The 13226-nt window shown below is 41.0% G+C and overlaps 2 protein-coding genes across 3 annotated transcripts in view; one reads left to right on the top strand and one right to left on the bottom strand.

Annotated features, from left to right (window-relative positions):
- Nucleotides 1-13226, bottom strand: part of FGD6 (FYVE, RhoGEF and PH domain containing 6) — a 104592-nt gene that overhangs the window by 67878 nt on the left and 23488 nt on the right. The window lies entirely within an intron of this gene.
- LOC129655182 (cytochrome c oxidase subunit 7C, mitochondrial-like) lies at nt 7034-7550 on the top strand. Its single transcript, XM_055585281.1, has one exon. The coding sequence runs from the start codon at nt 7149-7151 to the stop codon at nt 7449-7451; it is 303 nt and encodes a 100-aa protein (XP_055441256.1). The 5' UTR covers nt 7034-7148; the 3' UTR covers nt 7452-7550.

Here is a 13226-nt window from a genome sequence, read left to right as displayed (position 1 = left end):
CTCTAATAAAGCAAGACTCATATAATCACGTCATGATTTCAGGTTTTCCAAACACAGGATCTTGCATGATTATTTTCTGTCTGTGCAGAGCCAGAGTGACATAACATAAAAGCCAAGAGATAACAAAGAGTTTGAAGCAAATTTATCTGACTTCAACAAAGCTCAAGTTCCACAAGTGTAAACCCTCTGGGCTCAGAGGTAAATCAGATCATCTGATAGATCTTCATTGCTAACTGTTTTGACTAAAAATAAACACTGATGTCTCCATAAGTAAGGCTGAGACTTTTATTACTGGTTTCAGAAAAAAAAATTATATATATATACATACACACACACACACACACACACACACACACACGTATATAAAGAAAGAAAAGCAAAAGGGAAAATGGTTGTCTGAGGAGGCCTATTAAGCTGAGAAAAGAAGAAAAGTGAAAGCCAAAGGAGAAAAGGAAAGATATACGCATCTGAATGTAGAGTTCCAAAGAATAGCAAGGAGAGATAAGAAAGCCTTCCTATGGGAAAGACTAGAGATCTCTTCATGAAAATCAGAGATACCAAGAGAACATTTCATGCAAAAATGGGCAAAATAAAGGACAGAAATGGTATGGACCTAACAGAAGCAGAAGAGATTAAGAAGAGGTGGCAAGAACACACAGAAGAAATATACAAAAAAGACCTAATGACACAAATAACCACGATGGTGTGATCACTCACCTAGAGTAAGACATCCTGGAGTGCGAAGTCAAGTGGGCCTTAGGAAGCATCACTACAAACAAAGCTAGTGGAGGTGATGGAATTCTAGTTGAGCTATTTCAAATCCTAAAAGATGATGCTGTGAAAGTGCTGCACTCAATACGCCAGCATATTTGGAAAACTCAGCAGCGGCCACAAGACTGGAAAATGTCAGTTTTCATTCTAATCCCAAAGAAAGGCAATGCCAAAGAATGCTCAAGTGAAGTCGCTCAGTCGTCTCTGACTCTCTGAGACCTCATGGACTGTAGCCTACCAGGCTCCTTCATCCATGGGATTTTCCAGGCAAGAATATTGGAGTGGGTTGCCATTTCCTTCTCCTGAGGATCTTCCTGACCCAGGGATCAAACCTGGATCTCCCGCACTATAGGCAGACGCTTTACCATCTGAGCCACCAGGGAAGCCCCAAGAATGCTCAAACTATCACACAATTGCACTCATCTCACATGCTAGTAAAGTAATGCTCAAAATTCTCCAAGCCAGGCTTAAACAGTACATAAACTGAGAATTCCCACATGTTTAAATTGGATTTAGAAAAGGCAGAGGAACCAGAGATCAAATTGAAAACATCCGTTGGATCTTCGAAAAAGCAAGAGAATTCCAGAAAAACATCTACTTCTGCTTCATTGGCTATACTAAAGCCTTTGACTGTGTGGATCACAATAAACTGTGGAAAATTCTTCAAGAGATGGGAATATGAGACCACTTTACCTGTCTTCTGAAAATCTGTATGCAGGTCAGGAAGCAACAGTTAGAACTGGACATGGAACAACAGACTGGTTCCAAATAGGAAAAGGAGTACGTCAAGGCTGTATATTGTCACCCTGCTTATTTAACTTCTATGCAGAGTACATCATGAGAAACGCTGGGCTGGATGAAGCACAAGCTGGAATCAAGATTGCCGGGAGAAACATCAATAACCTCAGATATGCAGATGTCACCACCCTTATGGCAGAAAGTGAAGAAGAACTAAAGAGCCTCTTGATGAAAGTGAAAGAGGAGAGTGAAAAAGTTGGCTTAAAATTCAACATTCAAAAAACGAAGATCATGGCATCCAGTCTCATCACTTCATGGCACATAGATGGGGAAACACTGAGAGATTTTCTTGGGCCCCAAGATCACCACAGGCGGTGACTGCAGTCAAGAAATTAAAAGATGCTTGTTCCTTGGATGAAAAGCTATGACTAACCTAGACAGCATATTAAAAAGCAGCAGAGACATCACTTTGCAGACAAAGGTCTGTATAGTCAAAGCTATGGTTTTTCCAGTAGTCATGTATGGATGTGAGAGCTGGACCATAAAGAAGCTTGAGCATGGAAGAATTGATGCTTTCAAACTGTGGTGCTGGAGAAGACTCTTGAGAGACCACTGGACTGCAAGGAGATTAAGGCTGTCCACCCTAAAGGCAATTAATCCTGAATATTCATTGCAAGGACTGATGCTGAAACTCCAATATTTTGGCCACCTGAGGCAAAGAGCCAACTCATTAGAAAAGACACTGATGCTGGGAAAGACTGAAGGCAGGAGGAGACGGGGACGACAGAGGACGAGATGGTTAGACGGCATCACTGACTCAATGGCCATGAGTTTGAAAAAGCTCTGGGAGATGCTAAAGGACAGGGAAGCCTGACATGCTGCATGCAGTCCATGGGGTCACAAAGAGTCGGACATGACTGAGCAACCAAACAACAACTATATATATGTGTGTATGTATATATATAATTGAATACATGTATATAGTATGTTAACTTTTTGGAGTTAAATGTTTTGATTAATAACCACAAAATATAAATAATAAAATCACTAAAATAAGGGATAGCACAGGAGGTGTTTGTTAACCAAAAATAAGTTAAAAAAAAAACTTGCAGCATAAAATGTACAAAATTAGTGTTTTTACTCATTGTCAATGAGTTTTAGAGGTATTAATATCCAAGCCTTTAAAACTAGCAAGCTGAGGATCTCTAGCTTTAGAAAGGCAAACCACAGAAAAATATCCAGCGTTCGCTGAAATGTAAACTAGATTATTTTAAAAATGGCTTCAGAAAACAACAACAAATAAAAACAACAAAAAACTAACTTTGCATAATGAACTCTGAAAATCTGGTCTGCTTCATTTTCCAGGGGCAACTTCTACAGTCATAAATTCCACCATCATCCCTTTCCCCAGAAACACATTTATTACTAGGATTCTCTTTTGCTCATTTATTTTTAATTGAAGGATAACTGCTTTAAAATATTGGTTTCATTTCTGTCTTACATCAACTTGAATAAGCCATAGGTGTACACATGTCCCTTTCCTTTAGAACGTCCCTGCCACCCTTTCCCACCCCTCTATCAAGGTTGTTCAGTTCAGTTCAGTTCAGCAGCTCAGTCGTGTCTGCCTTTTTGCGACCTCATGAACCGCAGCACGCCAGGCCTCCCTGTCCATCACCAACTCCTGAGTCCACCCAAACCCATGTCCATTGAGTCGGTGATGCCATCCAACCATCTCATCCTCTATCATCCCCTTCTCCTGCCTTTAATCTTTCCCAGCATCAGGCTCTTTTAATGAGTCAGCTCTCTGTATCAGGTGGCCAAAGTATTGGAATTTCAACTTCAACATCAGTCCTTCCAATGAACACCCAGGACTGATCTCCTTTAGGATGGACTGGTTGGATCTTTTTGCAGTCCAAGGGACTCTCAATAGTCTTCTCCAACACCACAGTTCAAAATCATCAATTCTTCAGTGCTCAGCTTTCTTTATAGTCCAACTTTCACATCCATACATGACTATAGGAAAAACCATAGCCTTGACTAGATGGATCTTTGTTGACAAAGTAATGTTTCTGCTTTTAAATATGCTGTCTAGGTTGGTCATAACTTTCCTTCCAAGGAGGAAGTGTCTTTAAATTTCATGGCTGCAATCACCATCTGCAGTGATTTTGGAGCCCCCCAAAATAAAGTCAGCCACTGTTTCCCCATCTATTTACCATAAAGTGATGGGACTGGATGCCATGATCTTAGTTTTCTGAATGTTGAGTTTGAAGCCAACTTTTTCACTCTCCTCTTTCACTTTCATTAAGAAGCTCTTTAGTTCTTCTTCACTTTCTGCCATAAGGGTGGTGCAATCTGCATATCTGAGGTTATTGATATTTCCCTGGCAATCTTGATTCCAGCTTGTGCTTCTTTCAGCCCAGCGTTTCTCATGATGTACTCTGCATAGAAGTTAAATAAGCAGGGTGACAATATACAGCCTTGACGTACTCCTTTTCCTATTTGGAACCAGTCTGCTGTTCCATGTCCAGTTCTAACTGTTGCTTCCTGACATGCATACAGGTTTCTCAAGAGGCAGGTCAGATGGTCTGGTATTCCTATCTCTTTCAGAATTTTCCACAGTTTATTGTGATCCACACAGTCAAAGGTTTTGGTATAGTCAATAAAGCAGAAATAGATGTTTCTTCAGAACTCTCTTGCTTTTTCGAAGATCCAGCGGATGTTGGCAATTTGGTCTCTGGTTCCTCTGCCTTTTCTAAAACCAGCTTGAACATCTGGAAGTTCACGGTTCATGTATTGCTGAAGCCCGGCTTGGAGAATTTTAAGCATTACTTTACTAGCGTGTGAGATGAGTGCAATTGTGCGGTAGTTTGAACATTCTTTGGCATTGCCTTTCTTTATGATTGGAATGAAAACTGACCTTTTCCAGTCCTGTGGCCACGGCTGAGTTTTCCAAATTTGCTGACATATTGAGTGCAACACTTTCACAGCATCATCTTTTAGGATTTGAAATAGCTCCACTGGAATTCCATCACCTCCACTAGCTTTGTTCGTAGTGATGCTTCCTAAGGCCCGCTTGACTTCACATTCCAGGATGTCTGGCTCTAGGTGAGTGATCACACCATCATTATTATCTGTGTCATGAAGATTTAGGTTGTTACAGAGTCCCAGTTTGAGTTCCCCGAGTCATACAGCGAATTTCCATTGGCTATCTATTTTTATATGGTAGTGAATATGCTTCCATGTTTCTCTCTCCATTCGTCTCACCTTCTCCTTCCTGCCCCATACCTGTGTCCATTAAATCTGTTCTCTATGTCTGCATCTCCACTGCTGCCCTGCAAATAGGTTCATCAGTGCCATCTTTCTATTACTAGGATTCTTAAAATTGTATTCTGACAGAAACAAAATCAAGATCAGTACCCTGAGGCTGCTATTTAAAATACAGTCATGGAAGGACAAGGGCTTCCCAGGTGACTCAGTGGTAAAGAATCTGCCTGCCAAATTAGGATCAGGAGAAGCAGGTTTGATCCCTGGGTAGGAATATCCCCTAGAGGAGGAAATGGCAACCTACTCTAGTATTCCTGCCTGGAAAATCCCTTGGACAGAGGAGGCTGGTGTGCTGCAGTCCATGGAGCGCCAAAGAGTCAGACACGACTAAGTAACTGAGCACACACACGCATGGAAGGACAACTCTGAAAACTGGCTAAAACACAAAATGGAATTCAAAATTCCTTAAGGCAGATGATAACCTACCCAGATGTGAGCACTTTACATAAGCAGATTCCAGAGTCAGGAAGGTTTAACAACAAAACAAGCAGTTTTAAAAGAAGTTTCCATCAATGGCCATTAGTAGGAGGCTGGTTAAATAAACTGGGCACATTCATACAATGATATACTAAACAGCTATTTTAAAAATGAAACAGGTCTATGCACAATGATACAGGTTGCTCTCCAAGAATACGGGAAGGTTCAAAAGGAGTCAAGGCACAGAGCAGTGTGCATCCATCTGTGTAAAAAGGAAAAACACACACATACATGTGCACATGTGTCTATCTATATAAATATATGCATATAAAATGTATGCAGACAGGCTGCTGCTGCTGCTAAGTCGCTTTAGTCGTGTCCGACTCTGTGCGACCCCATAGACTGCAGCCCACCAGGCTCCCCGGTCTTTGGGATCCTCCAGACAAGAACACTGGAGTGGGTTGCCATTTCCTTCTCCAATGCATGAAAGTGCAAAGCGAAAGTGAAGTCGCTCAGTCGTGTCCAACTCTGTGCCCATAGACGGCAGGCCACCAGGCTCTGCCATCCTTGGGATTCTCCAGGCAAGAACACTGGAGTGGGTTGCCATTTCCTTCTCCAATGCATGAAAGTGAAAAGCGAAAATGCAGTCGAGTCCAACTCTTAGTTACCCCATGGACTGCAGCCTACCAGGCTCCTCTGCCCATGGGATTTTTCAGGAAGAATACTGGAGTGGGGTTGCCATTTCTTTCTCCAGGGGATCTTCCCGACCCAGGGATTGAACCCAGGTCTCCCACATTGCAGGTAGACGCTTTAACCTCTGACCCACCAGGGAAGCCCTACATTTTAGAAGAAGAGACAAAAAACAAACAAGTAAACAAATAAATAAACAATACATGTGAAGTATCAAGAAGAAAACAAACACAGGAAAGTTGAAAAGGATGGTCAAAGAAGACCTCTTTGAGGAAGTCAGAAGAAACTGATAAAAATCATTGCCTCTGGGGCTACAGTCTGAGATGAGACTTCATTATTTACCCTTTCCTGCTTTAAAAAACAAAACAAAACATTTCTACTTACTTTTTCAAAGACAACACACACATCCCAAACTTAGAAACTGAAGTTTTAATTCAAGCACCCACTCTTCAGGCATTCTGCCCACACCCCAGGTTTAGATTTCTGTGTATTTTCAAGAGTGCCTTTATTTTTTCCCTTTAATTGCTTCTTAAATGGGAAAGATACATAGATTATGCCTTCTCTTGTAGTCAGTATGTAGGGGCTTATTTAGGAAAACCACTGGCATGAGTCTCTAGACAATAGGTAGGAGGAGAGACCCTCTGGCCAGTCAGTTGATAGCTTTAAAAAAGAGAAAGAGAGATTGTAAAGGGATTGTTCAACAGTCTATAGAGGCCACAGAGTAACCACACAACTGTTAAGGAGACCACAGTAAACAGCACCATATTATTAGGCATCTCCCAGAGGGCTCTGTCTGGGTTGTGGGAAAACTCCTGGCCTGTAAGATCATGCCCTCCAGAGCTCCTGGTCCAATCTTAAGGACAAAGGAGAAGTCCAAAGTCAATCACAATCCAACAGACTCCCCTGTCCCTCCAGCTTGGGGCTTCCCAGGTGGCTCTGTGGGTAAAGAATACACCTGCAATGCAAGACATGCAGGAGACACAGGTTCAATCTCTGTATCAGGAAGATCCCCTGGAGAAGAGGATGGCTACCCACTCCAGTATTCCTGCCTGGAGAAAACCATGGACAGGGGAGCCTGGAGGGCTACAGTCCATGGGATCGCAAAGAGTCAGACACAATTACACATGCATGCCCCTCAAACTTAGCTGGAAGGCATCTGGTTCAAGTCTGAGCTGTTCTGAGTTACAGTGGAATAAACTGTTATAAAAATGTCTTCTGAGTTAGAGGAGCAAGGTCGTGAGGCAAGGAGCGGTAGGTTTGCAGCCGCCATTTCTTCCGCCTCCAGTCTCTGGATCTTTTGTACAGCGTCCAACAGCGCTATGTTGGGACAGATCATTCGGAGGTTCACAACCTCAGTGGTTCGTCGGAGCCACTATGAGGAGGGTCCAGGGAAGAATATACCATTTTCAGTGGAAAAGAAGTGGAGACTACTAGCTATGATGACTTTGTTCTTTGGGTCTGGATTAGCTGCACCCTTTTTTATAGTAAGACACCAACTGCTTAAAAAGTAATCCATGAGACAGATAGGAAGAGGAGCATATTAAGAGGTGCAGTCTCTTAAAAGGATCAATCCCTTGAACTCAGCATCCTAGATATGTTTGTAAATAAACTTATAGCATAAAAAAAAATGTCTTCTGAAACAAGTACTAGCTAAAATAAGTACCAAACATTTAACTACCAGCAGTTTTGCTTTCTTAAGGGATTTGAGGAATGAATGATTCTTTAAAATGCATTTCAAGAAATATAGATAATAGAAATCTTTTTGTTAACACAAATAGGAAAGAATTCTACTGAGCTTAGAATTGCTTCCAAATTAAATACAGCAGGTTTCCAATCCAGTTTTCTTATTGCAGCATAGATGGTATTTATCTTGTTGAAAAATAATGTTTAAATGAAGAGATGTTGACCCAACATCATTTCTTCCCTTTAACTCCTCATTATGTAACATGTAATTCATTAGTATCACACCAAATAGAGGCCACTAGAAATAATGAGGTTGGGATGAATATATGAGGACACTTCATATTTAGACATGCACACACACACATATGCACATACACATATATTGTACATATATACATATATTTTCACACATGTGAGAAATGGAGTATTTCCTGCCATGTCAGTAAACAAGGATGTCACAGTCATCAGAGATTCCAGCCCTCCAGGGCACTCAGGAAGGAAAAGAATACCTGCTAAATCTGGCAGCCCTGAGGCTGTAGCCACTCCCTATGGTGAGCACTGAGGAACTCAGGATGTGAAGAAAACACAGGATACTGACCCAGGAAGATGCAAATGAAAGGAATGATTTCAGTGAGCCCAGACTCCTGCATCTTCTCGTACATAGAAAAACACTAAATTACTTAACTTGAAATATTTGGTTTCCTTTAATTAATTGTTGTTTAATTAACAAAAACCTCTTGATGTTCCAGCTACCTTCCCTTTGTTGTGAAAATTCTATAAAACCTGGTTTCTTCCCTTGCCTCCTTGAAGCAGTTCTCTCAGGATTATGTGAGAAGCTGCCTTCCGGACTTAAGTCCTAAAAATTTCCACCAAATAAAACAGAACTTTCAACTTTAAGGTTGTGAATATTTCTTAAGCTAACATATATATTTTATATAATATTTAATATATAAAACTGCTGTACCATTTATTTCAATAAATATGTATTGTGGGCTTATTATGCATTCTATTTTAGGCACTAGATGAAGATACTCTAACAGAATTAGTCATAGATGATGTTCAAACTGTAAATTCTATTGGTTGCTTTTCTTTTTACCTGTTAATTGAGACTCTCTTCAACTAATAAAGGCAAAAGGAATCAGGATAACTGCAGTAAATAGGGTAAAAGGCAGGGACCATTTTCTAAACAGAGAACAACTAAAAGTAAGTGCATGCTAAATGTTAAAGGCAGCTCACAGGCACTAGGGCTACAGAAGCAGAGAAAGAAGTACCCCATGCAGACTGGGGCAGTCAGATAAATTGGAGGTATGGGCACCTGGGAGAAGATACTTCAGTGAATGAAAGGAGAAACAAAGGTCTCCTAAATAGGAGAGGACTGGAGGGAAAACAGTGTGAGCAAAGGCATGGAGGCAGAAATGCAAGTGACTTGGCGGGTGATGGGAGATGGTGATAGGAGGGTGAGTGCATTTCTGTGTGGTAAGAAATGAAGAGATTTACTAGTTAGAAAGAGGTTCCTGCAGCTAGGAAGCAAGCAAGACACACAAGAAATAATCCATTTGTGATGGGAGCTGGGATCCAAATCAACACTTCCCCTTAGCTTTATCAAGTTTCAGCACTAGACAGGGACCCTAGCAGGGGAGTCAGGCTGGGAGAACGTACTGAGCGGTGAGCAGGCAGGGATGAACAGCTCACCTCTGACTACCAGCTCTACCAGGGTGACCACGTGCTTCTGTGTCAAGCGTGCATGCCACACTGCTTCTGCTAATGTCTTTTCATCATAATCCTAACAGTCACTGAAAATGTGGTGAGACTTTTGGAAAATATGACCAGGTCCTCTGACCCTGCTACACTCTTGATCGTGACTCAGTATGAAGCCACTATGGTGTAACGGTCCATACAGAGTTCTGCCCTGACATCGGGGGAAAACGAAGAGGGCCCCAAATGGCCTAATTACAAGTTGCTCTTCCCACTCTGCTCCCTCAGATAAGGCCCCCTGGTCAAACAATCTTCTTTACCATAGGGACTCTTGTGGCTTATCCTTGAATAGGTGATTTTAGTTCCCAGTCACTGTGTGAGATTACTGAAACTAGTCAGTCACATTCTCCCAAGGATTCCTCTTGATGGTACAAAGTCTGGCTCCCACAGCTCCAGGTGGTTCACTCTGGTTCCAGTGCAACCTCTGTGTGGCCCCATGTGGAATGCTATGTCCTCCTCCCCTAGGGTGTGTGTCGCTGATAAACTGCTGTCAAGCTTATCTGTCAACATTTGGCCATCCTTAACCCTCCCTCACCAACAGAGTGAACAGAACGTAACAAAACATCTACCAAGGAGGATGTCATTTTCTGGATCCTTACATACAAAGCTGGTGCACTGGTGATTTCTAATAGCGTTATCCTCACATCATATTGAAGGGTATATGAACCTAGCTTCATGAATTCCTAACTAAACTTTGCATTTACATCTACACAGACTCTGCCAGGATAAACGCAAGCCACCTTCAAGTTAAGGTATTATTGCTATTATTACAGACACAAGACATATTCCACATCACACAAAATAAAATGTTGTATTAAATACAGACCCCACTATAATTAAATAGTGGGGGATTATAAGGAAATCAACAGTTAAACCCAAATCTACTTACTGTTTAAGATCTTATTGTATTCGAGCCTACTTGAGTGTTTCCATTTTCTAACAGGAACCACAACCTGTAATTGGGATTTCCCACTGACACGGAGGAAAAAGATAGTAGGCTTCTTGGTAGCCCATAAGTAGCTAAAGAGGGGAAGGTTAAACTATCGCTTATGAATAAATGAGTCCACTTCCTTATTTAAAATACGCATGAAAAACTATCATTTCTCTTAGACTACTCTAGATCAACTATGAATTGTCAACAACCCCAAAGACCCATATGGGACCCATTTCTTCCTCAGAGTACATTAGATACAGGTCCATTTTTTTTAAGACGGAGAATCTGCAGATGGCTTCAGGAAAGTTTTGTCCTCCACAAAACAATATCACTGTTACCTTTGCACTGGTTACATTATTGACCTCCTTTATCTCTGGCTCCCTTGACTGGGAAACAAACAAAATCACAACATTTTTATCAAACTTGGGCAACATTTTCTAGAGTCAGAGAAAATGGAAGGGAAGTAAAAATAAACATGCATTCAAGAAATGAGATAAACGGATGCACTTTTGCAGGGTCACAAACATTTCATCATAGTTTCATAGTTTCTCAGAGTAGATGCTAGACACACTCTGCCTTGGAGCAAAACTGCCTGAGTCGTCACCTAAGCATTTACTAGATACGTGAAACTGACTTAACCTCATTATGTCTCATTTCCTCATCCATAAAATGGGGATATCATAATGTCTACCTGACAGGGTTTTATGAGAATTAAATGAATTAATGTAAATAATGCTCTAACAATGTCTGAGACATAGAAAGTTCACTTTCCTATGTCCACTCTCTCTCTCCTCGTGTGTGTGTGTGTGTGTGAGATCATCTCTAGTATTTAAAAGAAAATTAGTACTCTAGACACTTAGAGGTCTAGACTTGTAGCAAAAAGGACTGCAAGACAGAAGCTTCTGCATGGTCAGTCATGTGAAACAGCTCATCACCGGCACACACATCTGAGTAAAGAACTCCTGCAGTGAGATCATGTGAGCTGTGGTTTTGCAGGTCACTCCTGGGCTTGTTTTCCACGTTTAATTTCACTGCTTCTCTGTGGTAGTTTACTACTTGTACAGGAAGACTGAAAGCCCGGTTTCACAATACAGTCTCCTGTTTCTAAAGAATTTCAATTACCAACATAAATGACTTAAAGGTATCCTGCTGAGTCACAAGATACTTTTTAAAGTAACTTTCGAAAAGCTAGCTTCATCCCTCTTTGATACATAACGATCACAATGATAACAACGTCAAAGACCAATATAGGTAGAGATGGTCTATGAATGATATAGGAAGGAAGTGTCACTTGTGGAATGAAACTGCTGATTTCCTTGCCAATATGAACTTCACTTCGCAATGTAAAGCCCAATACTTGTACAGACTTTCATATGAGGTTAAATAGCATAAAGAGTCTAGTAGGCCTTCAAAACACTGATCCTCTGTTCTGAGCCACTAGCTAAAAGCACAAAAAAAAAAAAAAAAGAAAGAAAGAAAGAAAGAAAAAAAGAAGAGAGGAGGGAAGTAAAGAGAAATTAAGACACCAGGTAGAAAAACAAGGGGGCTTCCCAGGTACCTCAGTGGTAAAGAATCTGCCTGCCAAGAAGATGCAGGTTCAATCCCTGGGTCAGGAAGATCCCCTGGAGAAGGAAATGGCAACCCACTCCAGTATTCCTGCCCAGAGAATTCCATGGACAGAGGAGCCTAATGGCTCTAGTCCCATGGGGTCACAAAGATTCAGACACGACTTAATTAAAGACTAAAACAACAACAGAAAGACAAAGCAGCCTCCACTCCTCCAGCTGTGACATGCGTTAACTCCGGCCATTCACTGAGCTCCTGGGGCGTTAGTTTTCATGTCAGGCATTGACCATTCACTGAGCTTCTGGGGCGTTAGTTTTCATGTCAGGCATTGACCATTCACTGAGCTTCTGGGGCGTTAGTTTTCATGTCAGGCATTGACCATTCACTGAGCTTCTGGGGCGTTAGTTTTCATGTTAGGCATTGACCATTCACTGAGCTTCTGGGGCGTTAGTTTTCATGTCAGGCATTGACACACAAGAAGGAAGATGCTATTCCTGCCCAGGGGGAAATAGGGCTGACAGCTTCTGTCTTTCTCACTTACTTCCAAGATAACAATAGCCTCCCAGGGACAGAGACAAACTACCCCTAAACTTTCCATTCATTCTAAAACTTTCCATATTAGAAAGCAAAACAAAAACAAACAAACAAAATCCTTCAAAACCCTTATCTTTCAGCTGGAACAGAAGAGGGTAATGAGAGGGAAAGAAGGGAGTATTTTACTTTTCACTATCTCTACATTTAATATTTTTTTAAAACAAGGATTCTATATAACATTTAGAATTAAAATATAATAATATGTAAAATTAGAATACTTCCTAACACCATACACAAAGATAAACTCAAAATGGGTTAAAGACCTAAATGTAAGACCAGAAATTATAAAACTCTTCGAGGAAAACGTAGCTAGAACACTTGATAACATAAATCAAAGCAAGATCCTCTAAGACCCACCTCCTAGAGTAATGGAAATAAAAACAAAAATAAACAAGTGGGACCTGATTAAACTTAAAAGTTTTTGCACAACAAAGGAAACTATAAGCAAAGTGAAAAGATAACCCTCAGAATGGGAGAAAATAATAGCAAATGAAACAACTGACAAAGGATTAATTTCCAAAATAAACAACCAGCTCTACAAACAACAAATGCTGGACAGGGTATGGAGAAAAGGGAAAGCTCCTGCACTTTTGGTGGGAATGTAAACTGATATAGCCACTATGGAAGATGGTATGAAGATTCCTTAAAAAACTAGGAATAAAACCACCATATGACCCAGCAATCCCACTCCTAGGCATATACCCTGAGGAAACCAAAACTGAAAGAGACATGTGTATCCCACTGTTCACTGCAG

Source organism: Bubalus kerabau, chromosome 1, assembly GCF_029407905.1.
Source record: "Bubalus kerabau isolate K-KA32 ecotype Philippines breed swamp buffalo chromosome 1, PCC_UOA_SB_1v2, whole genome shotgun sequence".
Classification (NCBI taxonomy): Eukaryota; Metazoa; Chordata; class Mammalia; order Artiodactyla; family Bovidae; genus Bubalus; species Bubalus kerabau.
This window is presented reverse-complemented; position numbering and strand designations above follow the sequence as displayed.

What these genes read in the sequence shown, in the direction of transcription:
- LOC129655182 (XM_055585281.1), top strand. Translation starts at nt 7,149, where the DNA reads ATGTCTTCTGAGTTAGAGGAGCAAGGTCGTGAGGCAAGGAGCGGTAGG.